The 21,915-nt window shown below is 41.3% G+C and overlaps 1 protein-coding gene across 1 annotated transcript; it reads left to right on the top strand.

Moving 5' to 3' along the window:
* Positions 1-1,589: 1,589 nt before the first annotated feature.
* LOC140240617 (ATP-binding cassette sub-family C member 5-like) lies at positions 1,590-21,505 on the top strand. The gene is made up of 11 exons (XM_072320371.1): positions 1,590-1,738; positions 9,388-9,567; positions 10,631-11,051; positions 12,084-12,359; positions 15,062-15,193; positions 15,732-15,882; positions 16,450-16,598; positions 16,980-17,252; positions 17,553-17,648; positions 18,294-18,773; positions 19,442-21,505. The coding sequence occupies exons 1-11, from the start codon at positions 1,590-1,592 to the stop codon at positions 21,503-21,505; spliced, it is 4,371 nt and encodes a 1,456-aa protein (XP_072176472.1).
* The last annotated feature ends 410 nt before the right edge of the window (positions 21,506-21,915 follow it).

Genomic DNA, 21,915 nt, shown 5'->3' with positions numbered 1-21,915 from the left:
CGCTTTCAGAAAGCAGGGGGAATAATTGCTACCCTTAACATATGTCAATATCAAGTTGATGGAATTTGTAATTTCCATGAAAACTGGATTTTTGTAGTACAATTGTATTTTCTTTACATTTTCTTGGTATTGTTGTCCACTCATACGTCATAACCTCCAGTAGTCTCCTCATCCAGCGGTTGCAACATCAAAACTTTAAAAATTCATAACTTTTGCATCGATTGTCCGATTTCCTTCAAATTTTCACTGATGTATTCTATGTTGCTGTTTTCACTCAATCCACATTGTTCTTGGGGTTTATCTTCCCTTTAACAATGGCAAAACATGCCTACTGTAAATGCCACAACCACTTAAAAAAACAACAACAAAAACTCTTTTCTCTACAGTACCGGTAAAGTATTTTCCATAGTAACTGTACAACATGCATGAATGGATGTGAAAACAAAATTACATTCTATGTCTGTAGTATTCCTTTATTCGTAATGCGATTTAGGGATGAAAATGATATCCCACAGAGTTCACTGGAGAATGACCACTGCATATAGGAAAAGGAAATGTATACCTTAAAGCAGATAATCAGGCATGCATGGAAAGCGTTCTAATGAACAAGGTGAGGTCATCTCGTGAACAGCTTTTATTTTGAGGTGTGCATTAGATCTTAAACTTCAAGCACTGGATTCATTTATTATCCACTATTCTTTACCCAGAGTAGCCCTATCAGTGGTTTATACACTGTTATTCATGGGGCTGTGCAAAAGAATAACAAAGTACAACAGTTAATTCGACATATTACATAAAGTCACAAATCAAGGACACCACGTTATACATTGCAATATGAAAACAATATCAATATAGGGAGGTGCGCAATTTGAACCTTGCTTTGATGTGTTTAGAGTATGGATGATGTGTGACTCTTGTATTCTTCCATATTGCGCGTATGCCTGTCCTGTCTAATAATGTGGAACGAGTGCACATGGATACGTGCAGATCGAAGCCTCGACACTAAATCGTGGTATTCTCAATCTGTATAGAAAACCCGGCTTACACTATCCATTGTCTATTCCAGTCTTTTGAACTTCAATCCTCGACCGTGCTGGAAGAATACTTGGTGTAAAAGTTCCCTTTCAAAGACGGGTAAATCTCTATCAACAGGTGTATTGAAACTGTTCTCACTATTCACAACCTGTCTTTATACAGAATCACTGGAATTTCGAAGCTACATCACGGACACTTGATACGGATAATAAGGGTTTGGTCTTTTGGTCATTAGTCTTTTTCATGCACATCACTCTATACAGATAAAGTGATTGTGCTGTTTGACTGTCCTCTCTAAATTTTAAAGAGAAACAGCTGGCAAGAAAAGACTAGGTTACTCAAGCTTTTGGTTATTGTCCTCTGTAGGTTTAGAAGAAAGCGGCTGGCAAGAAAAGACTAGGCCACTTGAGAATCATTCATGCAGAACCTTCGAAGTCAATAAAAGAGATGCACCCCCCGGATGGTCGGGTGGAATTCTCTCTGGCAGCCGTCATGAACGGACGCGCATCAAAAGCCCCCCACACAATGGGCCACCCATCCATCCCAAGAACCAAATGCACATCACCACCACCAACCACGCCCAGCAACCACACACCACCCACCACAATCATGATATCGATACCACGGACCCGCCACCCACCACCCACGCCCAGCAACCCACGCCCAGCAACCACACACCACTACTGAGCAAAACCAACAGGACGTTAGTGAAACTGCAGAAGCGCGCACGAACCAACATCCAAAAGATAATGAAAATCATCAGTGTAACCCCAACGAGAACAGCAGACATACTCACTGAGGGCCATATCCATCACAACCACGACCACTCGAGCATTTTACTATCAATACCAAGATATCAATAATAATTACAACATGAATTTCAGCAAAAGTTTGGATGCCAAAGCCATATTTTTCAAAATGACGCCACGATTCATAACAGTCATGCATTTTACTATCAATACCAAAAAATAAACATAATTACAACATGGATTTCAGCAAAAGTCAAATTTTTGGGGACAACTTTATTTTTCAAAATGGCCTCCAAGATGGTCAATTTTTCTATTTGTCAGTAATTTGATAGATTTTGTACTTGCGAGCCTATCTCTGATTTTCGAAATGGCCTCCAAGATGGTCAATTTTTCTATTTGTCAGTTTTTCTATTTGTTGTACTTGCGAGCCTAACTCTATTTTTCAAAATGGCCTCCAAGATGGTCAATTTTTCTATTTGTCAGTATTTTCGATGGATTTTGTACTTGCGAGCCTGTTCCAAATGAAAGTGTGTGTGTGTGTGGGGGGGGGGGGGATTGATTGAGGATTTTCCAAACATCCCACCAATAGTTGAGTTTCTAGTCTAAAGTATACAAGTTCCCTCGTTTGGAAGAGGCACATATACCCACTTCCACACCCGTTCGGTCCACTGAGACTAATTAGTAAACAGTGAAACAGTGAAGCACTACATTTTCAAAACCCTGAAGGTTGCAAGAGTGACATTTCCAGATTCGGATTCAGCACCCTCGAAATAGGACTCAAAAATACTTTACAAGACATTGTGCGGACAGTAAAACAAAGTTCAGCCTTTGGACACAGATACAAGATATCGGTAGAAGTATAAAAGGGGTAACCTCATAATGCGTCTTTGAAGAACTGCAAAAATGAAGCAAATCACAGGAGTGTTATTTCCTATAAAAAACAAACAAACAAACAAACAAACAAACAAACAAACAAACAAGATGAGCATCCCGTATCAGTCCTAATATATCCCCATTGACATTGTAGTGTAATGTTATGATCTCTTGACATTCATGATTATGTATACCGTATTCTCCGCACTTATTTTCACAGATAAGAAGCAATAAACTCGGGATGCTGCCTATGCGCCAGCATGACCATAATGGCCTGTTCAATCTATAGGATAAACTGTTGAACAACACACAAAATCATGTAATGGACTATAGATGCAATGTCAATGTGCCGATGTTAATGAGCAACTCTATATCAGCAATGAATTAATCGATCTTAATAGACAAAGCTATGTTCCGCAGTCAACTGACAACTTTTTTCTGTTTTTGTTTTGTTTTGTTTTGTTTTTTTTTTTTTTTGGTCATCACCTACTAAGTGCTGTTGTTTCCATGCCGATTTTTGGACAGGGCAAGCCGTCCTGGCGACTGCATGTCAATAATCGGTCCTGCACGCATAACATAACACGATAACTGCTCTCCAACTTGTATCTCTTGCAGCACAATGCTTCGCTATTGTAAAACAAACTGTGACAATGAACATTGCATGCTCTTTTTCATATAAGTTTTATTCCGTAGTTTGTTACATGAACATCACGACACACAATCAGTTTTCCTTCACATTGCAGGACACGTTTCACTGTTCTTACAGTCAAAACATAACACATACATACACACACACACACACACACACACACACACACACACACACACACATACACTCACACAAAAGAACTAGGACACATGCGAAGCCAGGTAAAAATACATACGAAGTTTGTTTTCAGAATTAAGAAAAAAAAGGTGACAGTTTTGAAAAGAATAAAATCGTACCTCGTATTCTTTTTCTTCCTTTTGTCGCCAAATTCGGGGTGCGGGCTATTGATATGCAGGGGTGCGAACTTATCGCCAGAGAATACGGTAAGTAGGCCTATATACGATGGAGATTTTGTTCAAGAAATCTAACCATGTCCAATTTCAAAATATTTAATAACCCTGATAAAAAAAAACACAAAAACATGTCATTTTGCATCCTTCGGCTGAGATTTTTCAAGAAGATGTAGTAAATGTGGAAAATCCCCCTCCTCCTCGTCACCCCTCCGCCGATCAAGGCACCCCTGGATCCGCCATAATCAAAAATGAAATTTCAGTCATCGATGTCTTCAAAGCACTAACTTAGCTATATCTTCTTCGGTTCGACAGAATAAGATTTAAAAAATCCACAGTTTAGGTACTCTGAGGCTTCAATCAACACCCCCCCCCCCAAAAAAAAAAAAAAGAAGAAATCGGCGGGGGGGGGGGGGGGGCTCATTTTAACAAACGAAGATCATATCACCGTAAACATGCTATCTGCCAAGTTTGTTGAAAATTCGTCATATATTTTTTAGGAAGATGCTGAAAATTTAGAAAATCCCACTCTTCCCTTTAACACCCCTCTCCCCCATCCGGACACCCCTGAATCCGCCATAATCAAATACACTTTTCATTCATCAATGTTTGCAAAGTATTAACCTAGCTCTATCTTTTTCGTTTCGACAGAAGAAGATTTAAAAAATCCACAGTTTAAGTACTCTGAGGTTCACCCCCCCCCCCTTCGGCGGGGGTGGGGTAGGGCTCATTTTAATAAATAAAGATCATATCAACGTAAAATGCTATCTGCCATGTTTGGTGAAAATCTGTCGTAGATTTTTCAAGAAGATGCTGAAAGAAAATGCAGAAAATCCCCTCTTCCCCTCACCCCTCACCCCATGGGGCACCACTGCAAGAAAAAAAAAACGGTAAAGGTTCATGAGCAGGTTCGTTAGACATCGAGTTCATCTATATACCATCGGTATGTAATACTGTTGAAATACACAATTTTTACATTTCCCGGCAGCGTTTTTACATTTCCAGGTAAAAATTGAACATTTTTACATTTCCCGGCGCGACGTTTGTATATTTCCGTTTGATGCAATTTTTGAGGTTTTTATATTTCCCCGCGAGACGTTTTTTACATTTCCCGGCTCCACAAGGTCTACCCTTAGCTTCATATGTATAGTCAGGTGATGGTGACATTGTTCAATTCTATTCCATTCCAGGAGGCAAGCAGGAAATCAAAATGACAACAGAAGTTGCGTATAGTGATTCGCAGGCGACTAAATGTTGGAATAGCTCTCATGTCCCTTGGCAAATAGCCCATTTCTTCCACTGATGCAGACACGAATATATCATTTTCGTTTTCTATTCTTTTTTTTTTAAACATGGTATGCGATGTCGATATTGTGCTGTGTCATTCTTTCCTGGTGATTTTTGTTGTTGTTGTTGTTGTTCTTGTAATATTGACTTAATTTCTATATTCAATTCTAAAGTACATGTAACTGTAATTTGATTAATTTCCTTGTATGGTTGAGTATTGTTAAATATCACATTCCTTTGTTTTTGTTTACGATTAGGTTTTAATGTTAAATTCTATGAAATTAATGCTTGTGCAAGTGTATGTATTATTTTGATATATACATGTGTTTGTTTGTGTGTTTTTGTGGGCGTATGTGTGTATGTGTTGGTGTGTGTTGGGGCGGCTGTGGGTGAAAGAGAGTTACAGGACTTGAAAGATCTTTACAAATCAAATGACACCGGGTCTAGTCCGACAAAATAACAATGATGACAGTTTGTTTTCATGTCGCGCGCCCACAGCCGCATTAATCCTCCATTTCGTCTTCCGAACGGACAATTATCATTTATCTTGCAGAGTCATCACTGCAATCTAAACATGAAGGAGCGCTCGAAAGTGAGATGATACCGCACTACTTAAGTTGAACGTGACGGGTGATTGACGTAAAGTGAAAGTATAAAATCGCACGTTGTGGAGTCGGTATATGGCGCGTGCATGGCAATGGGCGATTCATTATGCTGGTATACCTGTGCATTTTCATGGACTTACTCTGTAACTGAGAGTTGGGCAATCGACCTCTCTCTCTTTTATACTGAGAATAGAATCACTCAGAAATAATTACCTACACATATAACGTTATATCGACGTGGATCCAATAGCACGGAATGTGGGTGGTAAGTAGTTGCTGATCTCCAGAACATGTAACACGCATTACGAACTATCACATGGTCTTCATAACGCATGTCTTGGTGACAAGTGTATTTCGTGTTTTGTTTTTCTACCCGAGTGGACTTCAGAAGTTTCGCTTCATTCGGAAACTCGTCAACATACTTCACTGTCGTCTTTCCTGACTGCACCGTTCTTCTTCTGTCTGTTTGCTTCGAAAAAGCATGCGTACACATGAACTGAACAGACCCACTGCTGAATTCATTCAAGCTCACGTGGCGCGACAAAGGAGGAACATACCATAGCTTTCCCCAACGTGTAAGTATCACGGTTTCAATGCATGTCTCTATTAAAGTTACGTAATTTGGGCCAAGAAACATACAGTAGGCCTATACTCTATCATAATGACTTGATTTAGAAGTTGTAAAAAGATAGGTTTAAACATTTCTTGAAACAGCTGGATAATAGTCTACGTGTTACCACATCTATTCTACGTTTTATATATATATATATATTATATTTATTGTATAATATACTTATATATAATAATATAGTTATATATATTTCTTTCTTTTTTTATTACACCCCATGATGTCTATCAGAGTAGGCAGTCCACTATTCAATGGTTGCAAATATGACACAAAAGATCGTATTCGGTTATTGCTGCAATGAAAATTAACACAATTAAAAAGCTCCAAATCATATGGACGTCATTTTGGCGTCAGATGATACTGATCATACTGTTTATACGCGGTCAAAGAGAAAGGGAAACGTTTCCGTCTACATCACAATTGCTTAAAAATATTAAATGCAAGCCCCTTTGCATTTATTCAGTAGTGGGAATTAGATGTTTCAAACAGCTATCGTCGTCACTGCAAAGGTCAAATGTTTTATGATCAGCTACTTGTCATTTGAAGGTAATTATAGAACCTGTAAAATGCGAGGTAAATTGCCATTAATAGTAATGTTCAACTCACTCTCAACTCTGACTTGTGCGAGTCACATGCATATCAAATCATGTATTTTCAACCGTGTTTGGCGTACACCAGTAACGTGGTTGACACTGGTTCGGCTCTCAATATTCAACTACTGAAGATGTTGATAACAAATCAAACACGATACGTAAAAGCCATATTCTAGAATAAAAGGCGAATGAAATAATGTAATTTTAAATGGGATGTACCTTTTAAACATAAGTTTGTACATGTAATGGTGATGAAGATTGCTATCATAATACAATTTATCTATGCAACTATACAGGTCCAATGCGTGTATGGTATGCACAGACACATTTATTTATTTTTCATTCATTTATCTATTATCCACATAGTAAGTTAAAAATATACAAGCATTACAAAATTGGCAACTAACATAATGCAAAATACAATAAACATATCAAACTTTGAGGAATCGACAGTAGGCCTAAAGACCTTTCAAAGGCTGCTCCCTATCAGATAACTTAAGTGACAATATTATTCACAAAGATTACGTACTAAGTAATATGTATGTATGTATGTATGTATGTATGTAATATATACACACATATATGTGTCTGCATGTAAGTGTGTTTGTGTGTGTGTGTGTGTGTGTGTGTGTGTGTGTGTGTGTGTGCGTGCGGGTCTATGCAGGCACATGCTACCATTCTGCTGTGGTTGCTTTCATTACTTATCCAGCATATCCCGCTTGGCATAACCTCATGCCCACTTTGTGCAGTTACGCACATTCACTCGAATCTTTACCCCCTCTTTTGTAATAAATAGTTTTTACTTAAAAAAAAATACTTGATGGAGAGCTGACGGGTTTTCACTCGCCAGCGTGTGTTGCCACCGAGGCTTTAGGTTTCTTAACAAGTTTTGGTTTTGATATGAGTGAATTAACTGCCCACCCAATATTCTTCACTTTGTGTTGACATAAATGGGTTCGTGGTACATAATGGTTTCTAGGATAATAAATATGACTTTCGATTTTTCTTCACGTAGGGGTACTTATATGTTGCGTGAGTACTGTGTTTTTGTATGTGTGTCTGTATGTGTGACGACTGCAGTGTGCTGTGAGGTGTGAATTGTGCTGTAACGATATGTTGATTTGTAGAAGAAAAAGTATTTCATACTGACTTATGCGTAGATAGCGAAAGAATGAAGCAAAACTTCAATAAATTTCTCCCGAAAAAGCAGAAAATCCTCAATTCAAATATTGGTAAAGTTAATATTTTTTTAACATTTTTATTTTTACTGTGGTGTGTGTGTAAATGTGGAGAGACAATTATTCAGTTACGCAGAGCGTTTTCCCCTATTAGGCAAGTAGTGAAATTGGTCTTCGTATCTACTTTTAGAGTTTATTCGTCATTCCATCTCACTTATTTCTGTACCACAGTTAAGAATGTCCTTAGTATTATTTCTTCAATTTTTAATCCTTTTGTGTGTTAGTGCGTGTTTAGCTTTTCAGCTTCTCGATGCCGGAATAAATCACATTTCGTGAATTTTACAAGCTTGTAATTGCTATCATGTGGCATAAAATGATAGCTTCAGAAATTGTCACTTTTTAAAGTATATTCTAATCCCCCCCCCCCAAAAAAAAAAATCAACGTTGATATTCGTCGCAAGACAAGTAGTCACTGACTGAATATGCCGCCAGTAAGTCACAAACAACCCGTCAATTTCATTACCTCTCCCAAAGTGAAATGTGCATTTAGTTACTTTATCAAATAAAATGACAGGCGATGTCTGATATTATTTTCTTTAGCCTGATGCCATGTGCTGGTATTCATGAATGCGTGACACAGGAAAAAGAAGAGGTACCGCTAAGTTTGAGCTTTAGGCCCTACCGTCTGATGAAACGTAAGAACCATGCACACATCCGTGAAGTATTGATTAACAATGCAGTGGTCTACATTTCACCCATTAGACATTGTCAGAGAATTAAGCACGGCTGCAAGCCTGCAGCAAGCGGGTTTTCGCTTAGTTTGTTTTCTGCCTTCGCGGATATAATTTGTAATGTTGATCAAGACCAGTGTGTGACATCCATGGAAAATTTTCCCAAAAGCAGTCATCACTCCTTCTGTGTTCAGGGACGCACATAGTACGGGTAGTTACTCACTAGAGATTTTCAGAATATGTCTTTTTTTTTTGGGGGGGGGGTACCATTCAATGCATAAATGACATGCAATATGCAGTTCAATTCAATTCAAACTTTTTTTTTTTGTATGGTCTCGTATTGTGTTACTTTCAACAATATTAATGCTATTATCATATCGATATAGTAGCTATTAGCAGTTAAATCTATACATTGTCGATGATACATATGTATTAAAATATCCTCTTTTTAGGTTGGGGATAGAAAAGAAATGGCCCAGTGTTCATCGCATCTATATCAGACATGTTTGGTAAAAGGCATTTTTCAGATTGTCCATTCAAACCAACGCTGGAGTAACGAGTAACCACATGCTCGAAGAATTTCTATACATAATCTCCGATTAACAACCAGATCGATGCATTTACCGATCCTTACCGCAGCAGTACCAAGTGAGTCATGAGAGAATACGTCCAATTTAAGAATTCTGCAAAACATCTCCCTTGTCTGTAGATATCATTTGGATGATCAATTGACGATGACGATCGAATCGGTGGACGAGAACGCAATCGACCCTCATCCCGAGAGCGCCGACGGGTCCCAGGGAACAGATATTCCCGAAACCCTGACTTCGACTGAGCTACCTTTACAAGAGGTATCGGAGACGGACAAGATCTCGGAAGACGATGTAAGGTAAGCCTGGCCGAGGTTTAGCTGAATGTTTTGACAAAATTAATGCAAGAACTGACTCGACCCAGTGGGGGCGCTGTGGCATAGTGGATAAGACTCCCGACTCCCGATCGGAGGACCCGAGTTCGAATCCCGCCCAGTGCTTACGTCCTTGGACAAGATGTTTTTACCCACTGTGTCCCTCTCGACCCAGGCTGGTGTATAAATGGGTACCTGGCAACGCTAGGGTAATAATAATGGCAGGGCCCTCTGGTAGAGCAGTGTCAACACTGAAGAGGCTACCCTGGGTAAATAAGACCTTATTATTATTATTATTATTATTATTATTATTATTATTATTATTATTATTATTATTATTATTATAACTTGCAATTAAGACGGCATGACATAGACATACAATATCTGCTCTTAAGATGACGGCAAAATTCAGAGCGTGAATCGTTTTTGTTATCAATAAATGAACACCCACCACGGGTAAGAAAGTTAAGGAAAACGACACCGACGAAGGAACTAATTGACACGACATATTAGTCTCAACTATAGACTTATTCCGTATCCGGACAACTACCCTCTGTACAACTACCCCGACATCTACCTCCGGACAATTACAGACAGATAACTACTTCCTAAGGACAACTACCTCTAAGACAGTTAACTCCCAGGACAACTACCCCCTAGGATAATTACCAAAACAGTGCCAAGTATTGCGATACCAACAGTGCAGGTTTTAGAGTACAAAGTGTAGATAGATGAGGGGCATTTCATGAAGCATTTTGGTCGGATATTTTTCTGACAAACTGTTACAAGCTATTGAAATCCTTGCATCTGATTGGCTGAGAGCAAATTTGTCCTACAGCTTTGTCGGACAAAATGCTTCATGCAAACGAAGCGAGCCCAGCTGAAGGCTAGTGCGAAAGCGCACGTGTCGCTCTCGGCTGGGCTCGCTTCGCTCATCTGTTACAGCCATCATAAAGCGAGAAAGCCTTGTCAAAAAGCTAACCCCTGCAGGGTTGGCATGATGCACTTAAACTGTCTTGCACATTCTTATTTATTTCCCGCTGGACAGGACACACGACAACAACTCACTAAAATGTGACGACGAAACAAATGAGACCAAGACTACGCAGCCGGCTGCTACCGAGGAAGACAAGGAACAGAGTTCAGGTGACAATGGTACTCCCCAACACAATCCATGGACTCATTCCAGTCTCTTGAAAATAGTGACTCTGCAATGGCTCTCGCCGCTGTTCAACCTCGCTTACAAGCGACGTCTGGACGAGGCGGATCTCTATCGGATTTCTGAGAACAACTGCGCGAAGCGGAGTGCCGAGGAATTTTCGGTGATGTGGGAGGCCGAGCTGGCGAGATGTGGCGCAGACGGAGAGCGCGCGTCGCTGGGGCGCGTCGCGCTGCGTTTCGTGTGGCGTCGCGCCCTGGCGTGCGCAATGCTCATCACAGTTAGCTCCCTGAGTGTTCTGGCCTGCACGGTAAGTACATTGTGGTTGAATAAAATGACTCAAGTACTTGAGATTCTCTGCATACCTTTCTAAGAGGCTGTTCTTGACAATGAGAAAGTCTGCCCGATGTTTCCCGACATGACAACATCAACTACTGATATGCACTGAGTGAAGTATGAACAGTCAGATAAAATGAAATCTGCCTATCAAGACTTTCTTCATCCTGAAGAATTCTGACAATATATTTCGTCTGTGTCCTTAGCTTCTATTGTCTAGAGAATGATGGTTACTCAAAACAATCACACACACACACACACAAATACTTACACTTGCTCTCTCTATATATATATCCATCAAACTAGTGTATCTACTGTCCATATCGTAATTTCATTAAGATTTGATTTTAGATTAAGTCTACGTGACTGCTAGGGAATCATGTTAAGATGCATATAAACCAACAACAATAATAACAACAAAAACGACAGTTTTAAGGAAACCAAAATACAGATATGGATTGAGTGAAAGCAGCAATACTAAAAGAACACATCAATAAAAGTTTGAAAATGTTTTGAAAACTGAAAGTTTTGAAAATTGGACAATCGATTAAAAAATTATGAATATTTAAAGTTTTGGTGCCGTCATAGCTGGATTCCGCAAAATGTCTTTTTTTTTCATGAAAAGTACACATTCCATCGAATTGTTACTGACATTATTATGTTAAGGGTAACGTCATTCCCCCTGCTTTATGAAAGAGGTAATTCAAGTGCGCTTTCATTGTGCCAGAAAAGTGAAAACATGTTGAATTTTCTTTATGTTTTTTTTTATATTATTGATAAATAATGTCATGAACTGTAGTTGTCTTCTTATCCAGCGATGACGGCAAGCGCGAATCTAGCACAGACTGAGAGTCCGTAGTTCTCTCTATCCATTCATTATGAATCTACATGTATTTTCTTCCTTATTTGATCTTGAAACGTCAGTGTAGTCTTTAATCCGAAACATTTATCCTGATTCTTGACCGTTTTCCTCTTTCTCTCTTTCCCCCCTCTCCACCTGACAAAGACGATTTCCATAAACGGGCTTCTACGGTATGCTGAGGAGGACAACCCACCCGCTTACCGCGGCGTTCTCTACGCCGTCTCAGCTGCAGTTTTCATGTTGACCGCGAACACGTGCATGGGTCTCCACTATTATTACGGCGTCCAGAACGGTGCGCGTCTGCGCGGCGCCGTCGTGGCCTGCCTATTTGAGAGGGTTCTGCGTCAGCGCGGACTACGTAACAAGTCGGTGGGTGAGGTCGTCAACGTGTGCATTAACGACGGAAACCGACTTTACGAAGTGAGTGTGACGTCGCCGTTGGCGACGCAACTATTATTCAAATCTTGTCTGTATCCTCTTGGCGATCTGCGATCTGCTAATTACAATTCGTAAGAAGAAGCGGTCGTGTCAAATCACATAAGGCTTCATTACACCTACAAATCGAATTTGTTACTCTGACATCAGTCTATTCACTTTTTCGTGCTCACATTGAATGTGCCGTTCACCACCCTCCCAGCGCTCCCCTCCCATTAACTGCGGGGGAAAAAAAAAACCTGTCACGCTAGGCAGGAACATTTTGAGGGCATGTATACAAGACAGTATCTGAATTGTGATGGGTTACTTTCTGGTTAAATTGCTCGTCATTCTTTTGTTGGATAGAGCTGGTGCTGTTCGTTATTCCGAAGGTTCGCTATTCCGAAGGTTTGTTATTCCGAAGGTTCGTTAATCCGAAACACGCAAATTCCCTATACCTGGAGGTTCGTTAATCCGAAAATGAAAAAGGGTTCGTTAATCTGAACATTGTTGTGGCGTTATTCCGAAAGTTCGTTATTCCGGAGATTCGTTGATCCGAAAATGACATTCGGAATAACGAACCTTCGGAATAACGAATCTTCGGACTAAAGAGCCTTCGGAATAACGAACCTCCGGAATAACGAGCTGGATAGAGCATGGATTGCGAGTGCAAAGAGTATAGTACAATACGTAGAATATAATGAAGAATGGGACCATACTGAGAGCATCGCCGGCACTATAATTACTGTATACGCTGTTAGCTGCAGTGTTCACATCTGAAGCCGCATTGTATACTGGAGCGGGATATATCGATTACAAGCTCTGAAGAGTTACAGATATCGCACAGTTAAATTTACCTTTTAAACCCCAAATTAAACCTTCACCCCAGTTCATGAACGCACTTGTTATCCTGCGCAAGCGTACGGGTTGGAACTTCTCTTTGGAAAGTTGTTCTTTTCCATTGTCCATTGTTGTCTTTTTTGAAGTACACGTAATGACATAGTTGTGTCTGTGTATGATTGACAAAATATCCTTTCAGTTGACTCCCTTCCTGACGCCAGTGACCAAAGTCGAAATCCGCTTTCTATGACTGTCCCATTTATTTCACCCCGTATTGATACCATGGCGCAGAATGTATAGTGCGGGATAGTCTTGCTGTATCCTGTATTTTCTACTTCTACAAGAACGATTACACTTTTTCACACATTGTCGTAGACTCTTCCCTGTCGCATTTTGTGTTATGCAATTTCTTATGTTATTGTTCTTGGATTACATTGAGAAATGATATGATTCAAATAAAGAGTAGGTCAAAAGATCCTTCATTACCGATATAAATACGATATCCTCAATAAGATCCGATCGCTTGCCACCATAAAAGCAATTACGCCCCTAGCACTGCATTTCTGCTCTTTGATCCATAGATTTTATTTTGTCATCAACTATTCGGTTTTGAATACACATTTGCATTGGTTTCGATCTTCTTCTTTTTTGTGCCATGAATTGCCTGATACTTTAGCTCTTGCGCGCTCTCAATATTGTCACACTTCAGTTGTGGCATACTGCACTTCTTTGTATACCACGGTAATTAATTGACATGCCGTCTCTCTCGGCAATCTTCCGTTTCGCTTTTGATTGAGTCGACAGCCAGTCGGGATTGATAAAGTAAGACAGACATAGTCGAACACTCTCAAGAATTTACCACCCATTTCATAGGGGCAACCTACAGTTGGAATGGTACAAAGTCAGCATAATGTCGTAGAGGAGAGGGGACTGCATAACACTTCCTCTTCCTGTTTTAACAACATGGAGCTTTAGATATGAGACGTGGACGTTAAGACAATGGCGTTGACCATTCTCCTCTCTCATTGTGTTGCAAAGTAGCTTTAGATTCCGCGAAGACGCAGCCTATAAAAAAGTAAAATGGCGCCCCAATTATGTCGTTCGTCATCACTGCGTCAAGTAGCTCTCTGCGTCGTGAATTTGAACGGACGCTGAAATGCCCCAGAACAGCCGTGAAAACTCAAACAACACGAGATCAGTTTTGATAAGCTGTCTTGTGCAAGTACAGATTTTTGTTTTCCTCTTAACTTCTGCGTTGCAAATCTAACACTAAGACGACGCAGCCGTCTCGCGCATGTGAAGAACACTTTTTTTTGGGCCTAATTAACGTCGTCGTAGCGTTCGCGCCGCTGATCTAAAGCTTGCTATTGTCGACCCCGCTCAACAAGATAAACATTCGTATGATGTAGTGATTGTAAGTACTTGATGTGGCAAAAACCCACACAAAGACATTGTTGTACAATCCTATCTGAATTTGCTGTGTGCAAGTCGTTGCCATGGTAATTGTCATGAGTGAGATAACTTATAAACTTAGCAAACGAAATTGAAGTTGAAGTTGAAACTTTTAGAATTGCGCCCAACGTGTCCTTCCATTATTCTGTGGTATAAAGCTTGCAATATCGACTGTACCCTTCGTTGTCGTGTCTCGCTCCCACAGTATTTGGCGACAGTTAATGTAAAGAATACTCAGTATGAGAATCTCCATTCTTCCACAACCACTGATCTATGAGATCAGCGTTCACAACCTGACGCCCCCCCCCCCCCCTTGATGTTCTTTCCCGCCCGACTTTGTCGTATTAAGCATAAAGAAGTCCATCTTGTTCACGCCTGATTTCATATATGATCTTTATTCTTTTCCCCTCGGAAAGGGTGTCGTATTTACACCTTTAATCGGAGGAGGACCTGCAGTATTCATCTGCGCATGCGCGTATCTGGCTAGCATCATGGGTCCGTCAGCTTTCGTAGGAATGGCAATCTACGCAGGAACTTACGTACTTCAGGTAGGATGTGCTTATAGTTCGTGGTTGCTGATGTTAATTTCCTTGTCTCGATATCTTGAGTGGACAAATCACATGTCACAGGTATATGTATGTATATATATATATATATATATATATATATATATATATATATATATATGTGTGTGTGTGTGTGTGTGTGTGTGTGTGTGTGGTGTATGTATGCGAGCTACATTCACAACAATGAATGATTATTGGTATTTCCGCGTGTACGAGAGGCGAGTGCACGTGAAGGAAATCAGCCACACAATTCGAACATATCAATTTCCAGCTGCGAAGTTGTTTGAACCGCAATATTTCACTTACCCCTTAGTTGCCATCTTCAGTTTCACTATGTGCAGACTTTGAGGTTAAAAAAAAACAAACAAACCGGGAAACATTAGGAAAAAAACACACCTACGTTTTCATCTGTCACTTACCTGGCATTAATGAACTTTTCCCACTCTTTGATCTGAGGACAACTCCATCACTTTCATAATCAGCGATTTGATCTCTCTGTGTATTAAAAATGTGTATGCAGTTCTACCTGACATTCTACGCCAAGGTGAAGTGCCGGAAACGCATGGTGAGGCAGACGGACAGACGGGTGGAAATCATCAACGAAATGCTGACCTGTATCAAGTTCATCAAGATGTACGCCTGGGAAGATTTCTTTGGAAAGACAATTAAAGGTGATGTGGATTCCTCTTATAGAGATTTTTTTAATGAATTGTATTAATCATATCATAAATTGGGCTTTAGAATCTCTGCAATCTGATTGGTCAATTATCATACATTGATTTCTACTGAGCCATGCGTCCGGTAAAATCCGAACGCATACTTCAAGCCGATTTGTATAAAACGAATGATGCACAGGCCTATTTTCAAAAAGAATTGCAGGCTCTCGTTTAACTTTGGAAACAGTCTAAAACACACTCGTTAGGCTCGTACATGGGTTTAAACAGTTCCAAAGTTGAACTTGCATATCCAATTCTCACCGATCCACTCTTTCCTGTGCATAATTTATGTATACTGACACATCAACTGAACTTTGTTTGATACGAGTTAGAAAAATGAAACAACGAGTAAACGTATGGCTCCTAATTCATCACCTACGGCATGACAGGTCGTTATTCCGAAGGTTCGTTGGTGCGAAGATTCGTTATTCCGAAAAAGAAATAGCGTTCGTTATTCCAAAGGTTCGTTATTGCGAAAACATCACCCAGCATAATATGACAGCTCTTTGTTTGTATTCACAGCTATCAGACGTAGAGAGCAACTGTACCTGGCGTGCATTGGTATGATGCGCGGATTCGAAAAGGCGCTGGTCGTTTTGACGCCGATCACTGCTATCGTATCGACGATCATGGTTCATTTTGCTCTCGGCAATTGTCTGACTCCATCCATGGTGGGTTGCTTCGTTTATTTCGTCCCGTCTTTATACTGTATCTTGTACTTTTTTTCCGTTCGATAGGAAAACTGTGTCATATATTAATTAATGTCAACCAGTGCCATCTGTACAGTTCATATTCTGAATTCTGATTCTGAAATTCATTTTTTAAAATGTAAACTATTGTTATTTATATGGTTTTCTGGACTCCTCGGTAGAATAGCAGTGTCTTTTAGGCACAGCTGAGCAGGGCAATCCAGCCGTATCCCAGTTACCATGTCTGATTATTATTTGTATATCTTTCGATGTTGATTTTATGCGGAAATCAATACAATACAATACAATACAATACAACAGAATACAATACAATCTCAAGCCATGCACCTGTTACACTCACAGGCCTTCACCTCTCTGGCGGTCATCTTCAGCATGCGATCGATGCTCACCATGTCTCAGTTCGGCTACATGCACTTCAGCGAGATGCTGGTGTCTATACCGCGACTCAAGGAACTCTTGCTCGCGAACGAAGTCGCGCCCGTCTGTGACAAGATAGAGGACGATACCATGGTCGTGCAGATGGAATCGGTGTCGGTTGTGTGGCAGAAAAACGACCTTGGAATGTCAAAAGAAGCTACCAACCATCTTGCAGAAGAAGATGTCCTGCTTGACCACGTATGTCCTGTCTATCTCCAAACTTGCGTCTTTGACCTTGCTGCATCGTGTTTGTTTGCTAGAATCGGCGATAAGAAAGTTCTCATTTTATCAATAGATACTACATTCTTTATCTTATTTCAAAATTTGAAACACTACATCTGGGAAAAATAAAGACTGACAACGGTTGTAATTGGATCTAAAACGAAGACAAATACGACATGATGATAGAAATGATACTGATGTAGACTGCAGAAATGATATTTTCCTATTTGTATATCCTCTTGAAAAACAAAAAACAAAAAACACACAACAACCCAGGACAAAGACTCACCCGTGAGTGATGGAAGTGGAGACAGCCCCAGAGAGCAACCTCAGACTGAAATTCTCGACAACGTGTCACTTCGAGTTGGAAAGGTGAGAAATAGAATCCCAATTCATACGTAACCTGTCCTAGCTTATACTTACGTCACAAAATGCACACCAGAATAACGTACCTTTAAAATCGCACCATTTCACAATGAACGATACTTTAACTTCTCATATCATATGCACATGTGGACCCTCATTCACCTGGTCGCTTCGCTCTTGGTAGTATCTTCCTACCACTTTCTTGTTTATTGTGGAAATGAAAGTTGTGGAATTTACCTCAAATATAGGACTATATTGTGATTCAGTGAATATAGAAATACTAGTATGTAGTAAACATTAGTAAATTTTGAGGAAAATTGGACAATCCGTTCGAAAGTTTTGAATTTTCAAAGTGTCCGTACCGCTATCTCTGGACAAGAAGGCTACAGCAATCCGTGATATCAGAGTTTCAAATGGATGTAAAGAAGACATGAGGAAAATTTGACATGTTGAACAATTTCTAGCATAATAAAAAGAGCACATTCCTTACTTTTTTTTTCAGGAGGAAAAGGGAATAGCATTATATTTATATCAATATGATGGTGATAATTATGATAGTGCATTATAATGGTGATTGAATTAGATACAGTTAACTCTTCTGCGTGTAAGTGTCAGAGAATGTATGCATAACCAAATGTATTTCGATGGCAGGGTTCTCTTGTCGGTGTTTGTGGCAGCGTGGCCAGCGGAAAGACTTCGCTGCTGCACACCATTCTGGGAGAAACCTGTGTTACCATGGGAACCGTTGCTGTGAGGGGCTCGATAGCTTACACCGCCGAAGATCCAATCATCGTCAACGCCACCCTGCGGGAAAACATCCTGCTCTTCGGAAACGGCGACTTCGACGAGACTTGCTATCGCGAGGCCATCCGGGTGGCCTGCCTCGCCGACGACATCGAGGAGCTACCGAGCGGAGACTCGACGGAAATCGGTGAGCGGGGAATCAACCTGAGCGGCGGGCAGAGGCACCGTGTGAGCCTGGCAAGGGCCGTGTATGCCAACAGGGATGTCTACCTTCTGGACGATCCGCTGAATGCTGTTGACACGACAGTCGGTGCCCACATCTTCGAGGAGTGCATAGCGGGGGCGCTGCGAGATAAAACGGTCATTCTCGTAACGAACCAACTACAGGTAGGCAAAGCGATAGTCAACAAGCTACAAGCAACTTGACGTAGACTTCATTTTTACCTATTATTTTATTCATGTATTTCTGTACTTCCTTGTACGCGCATCTGCGAATCGAGTAGGTGACACCTCAGAACAAGATAAGCCCATATGCACGTTTATTGAGGCATTCAAAACGCAAATGCATTTTTAAAGCAAAAAATATGCTTTTATTGGACAATTTAGTTTTAATACGAATGTTCACAACGTGTTGATGGGTGTTTTGTACTATATGATACCACTTTCAATGGTGAAAACTTTGCGGAGCGACGCTGGCTATCAACCGAAATTTCCCTGTGAGGTCTTGTACGATCTCATCACGTGATTAACATGTGTGCTATGGATTAAGGAAGAACGTGGATTTGTCTTGGTTTGCCGGCAATCACATCGTTAAGTAATACTATATCCGTTTATTCATGCTTAGCCAGGAAACAATACCGTGATCTATTCCACTTATCAAAAAGAGCATTAGAAGCTATTTGGTTTGATAAAAATTAAAGCATATAATAGTTGTCGAGGTCTTCGCTTTGCAAGGGCCTTCCGTTCAATCGCGTCAGCTCAGATGACACAACGACATGATCTGAGAGTTACATTTTCTTTTTTCTTACAGTATCAATCTCGATCTTTCTTCACAGTTTTTAAAAAGATGCGACCGAGTGATCGTCATTGGTAACGGACGCGTAACGGAAGAAGGAACTCACGCCCAGCTCATGGAGAACGACTCCGGGTATGCTGCCCTCATACGGTCGTTCGATGTTACTCATGGGAAAACAGCTGATGACCATAGCAGCGATGGCAATGAAGATGTTGAAAAGTCATTTCCCACAAAGACACATGATGGAAAAAGGAGAGAGGGCGAACACAACGGGACTCTAGTTGTGGCAGAAAATAGAGAGTCTGGGTCAGTCAGTCTGAAGACTTTCGCGCAATACTGTCACCACGCTGGAGGCTATATTAAATGCATTATTGCTCTGTTATTGTTCTGCACCTGTCCAGCCAGTGCGGCTTTTAGCAGTGCATGGCTGAGCAAGTGGATGAGCGCCATGGAAGACTCGTTACCTAGCAACACTTCTAGTTCGAACACGTGTGATGCTCAAGCTGACATCCTCGGACATCCCGACTTTACCTATTATCCGAAAATCTACTCTTTCAGTTTGATTGCTGTGTTTGTCGCTTGCATTGTGAATGTATTATTCTACGTGTACATCACCGTCTCGGCCGCCTCTAGTCTTCACCGGTCTCTCTTACAGCGAGTCTTCTCTTCCCCAATGAGCTTCTTCGACACCACCCCGTCAGGACGGGTTCTCAATCGCTTCTCGCGAGACATCGACGAGACTGACACGGCGCTTCCAAATCTTCTGGAGACATTCCTCTGGAATAGTCTAACCGTTGTTGCCTCGGTGTGTGTCATCATCGCTGTCTTTCCGTGGTTCATTATTGGCGTCGTGATCTTCTCCCTTTGCTTCATCTGGGTGTCCCTCCATTTTCTACCGGGAATTCGCGATATAAAGCGAATCGAGAACGTGACACGCTCCCCTTTGCTGAGCCACTTCAAAACCTGCGTCGAGGCTCAGGTGACGATCCGCGCGTTTGCAAGAGAGCAGATGTTCCTCGATCAGTGCACTAACCTCATTGACGACAACTCAAGTCCTCGGATGTTGTTCACCGTCGGTCAGCGATGGCTCGCATTCAGGCTAGACTTTATCGTAGCACTTGCAGAGCTCTTCATAGGAATATCTGTAGTTTGCACCCACGGAAGTACCGCGGCTGCCTACGCCGGATTAGCGCTGTCCTACTCGGTACAGATACTTGGCATGCTTCAGTTTGGTACGAGACAGGCAATGGAAACTCTTGCCCGTTTTACGTCTGTAGAACGCATTACCGATTATATCAACACATTAGAACGGGAAGAGGCCGATCATTCCTGCCATATCATTCCGGAAAACTGGCCGAAACAAGGGGGCATCATTTTCAGCTCAATTAATATGAGGTACAGGCCATATCTTCCTCTAGTCCTCAAAGATCTTTCCTTCCAGATCCACGCCGGAGAAAAAGTGGGCATTGTAGGCAGAACCGGTTCGGGTAAATCGTCCATCGCCGCCGCACTCTTCCGGCTAGTGAAAGCAGAAACGGGACGAATATCTATAGATAGTCTGGACATCGCTGGAATCAGTCTCCGAGACCTCCGTTCGAGAATCTCCATCATTCCTCAGGATCCTGTCCTCTTCATCGGCACCGTCCGCTACAACCTCGACCCTTACAACACGTTTTCCGACGATGACATCTGGGACGCCTTGGAGAAGACCTCCATGAAAGAGAAGGTGGCGATTGCCGAGATGCAGCTCGAGGCGCCAGTGATGGAAAAAGGCTCAAACTTCTCAGCCGGGGAGAGACAACTCCTGTGCCTAGCGAGAACTCTCCTCCGTGGCTCTAAGATTATCTTCCTGGACGAGGCCACTGCCACCATCGATAACGAGACGGACAGCCTCATCCAAGCCACAATTCGCCGAGAATTTGCTGACCGCACCGTGCTGACCATTGCCCATCGCCTTCACACCGTGCTCGACTCGGATCGCATCATGGTGCTCGATTCGGGTCAGATCGTCGAGATGGACACACCCGATAGACTTCTCGCTGACAAGCAGTCAGTGTTCAGTGCAATGATGAGCGTGGGTGAGATATCTGCGCGTGATGAATAGCATGAACAAGCAGAGATCTTCTTTGACTATTATGCTGGCATAGTGATACAGCACTCAGATAGTATTATACAAAATCGGTGGTGAGCGAACAAGTGGAATAAAATTAATTTCAGATACGAACACGAAGCTCTTTCGGACGATGCAATGGATTTACGACGGCATCACACTGTCCCGAAAATGAGTAGAGATGGACACAAAATAAAGGAAATACTCATTTTCGGCTCTAATCCTCTAAACTTCTTGTCATTCGTGAGGGCACCTTACACCATCGTATGACCGTCAATAGAGTTTTTCTGGCAACTTCGTGAGCGGCGGAAAATCTTCTGCAAGCTATCCCCCCCTCCCAAAAAACCTCCAAACAAAACAAAAACAAAACAGCCCGCAGATCTTGTAACGCTCATTCCAGAGAT

The sequence above is a fragment of the Diadema setosum genome, chromosome 17, assembly GCF_964275005.1.
Source record: "Diadema setosum chromosome 17, eeDiaSeto1, whole genome shotgun sequence".
NCBI lineage: Eukaryota > Metazoa > Echinodermata > Echinoidea > Diadematoida > Diadematidae > Diadema > Diadema setosum.
Note: the sequence above shows the minus strand (reverse complement) of the source record. Positions and strands in the feature narration are given on the sequence as shown.

Bases quoted from the DNA above. Each gene is read 5' to 3' on its own strand.
- LOC140240617 (XM_072320371.1), top strand. From the start codon at position 1,590: ATGCACATCACCACCACCAACCACGCCCAGCAACCACACACCACCCAC. The intron at 9,568-10,630 runs GTAAGCCTGGCC...CCCGCTGGACAG, and splicing joins ATCTCGGAAGACGATGTAAG to GACACACGACAACAACTCAC. The intron at 15,883-16,449 runs GTGATGTGGATT...TTGTATTCACAG, and splicing joins CTTTGGAAAGACAATTAAAG to CTATCAGACGTAGAGAGCAA.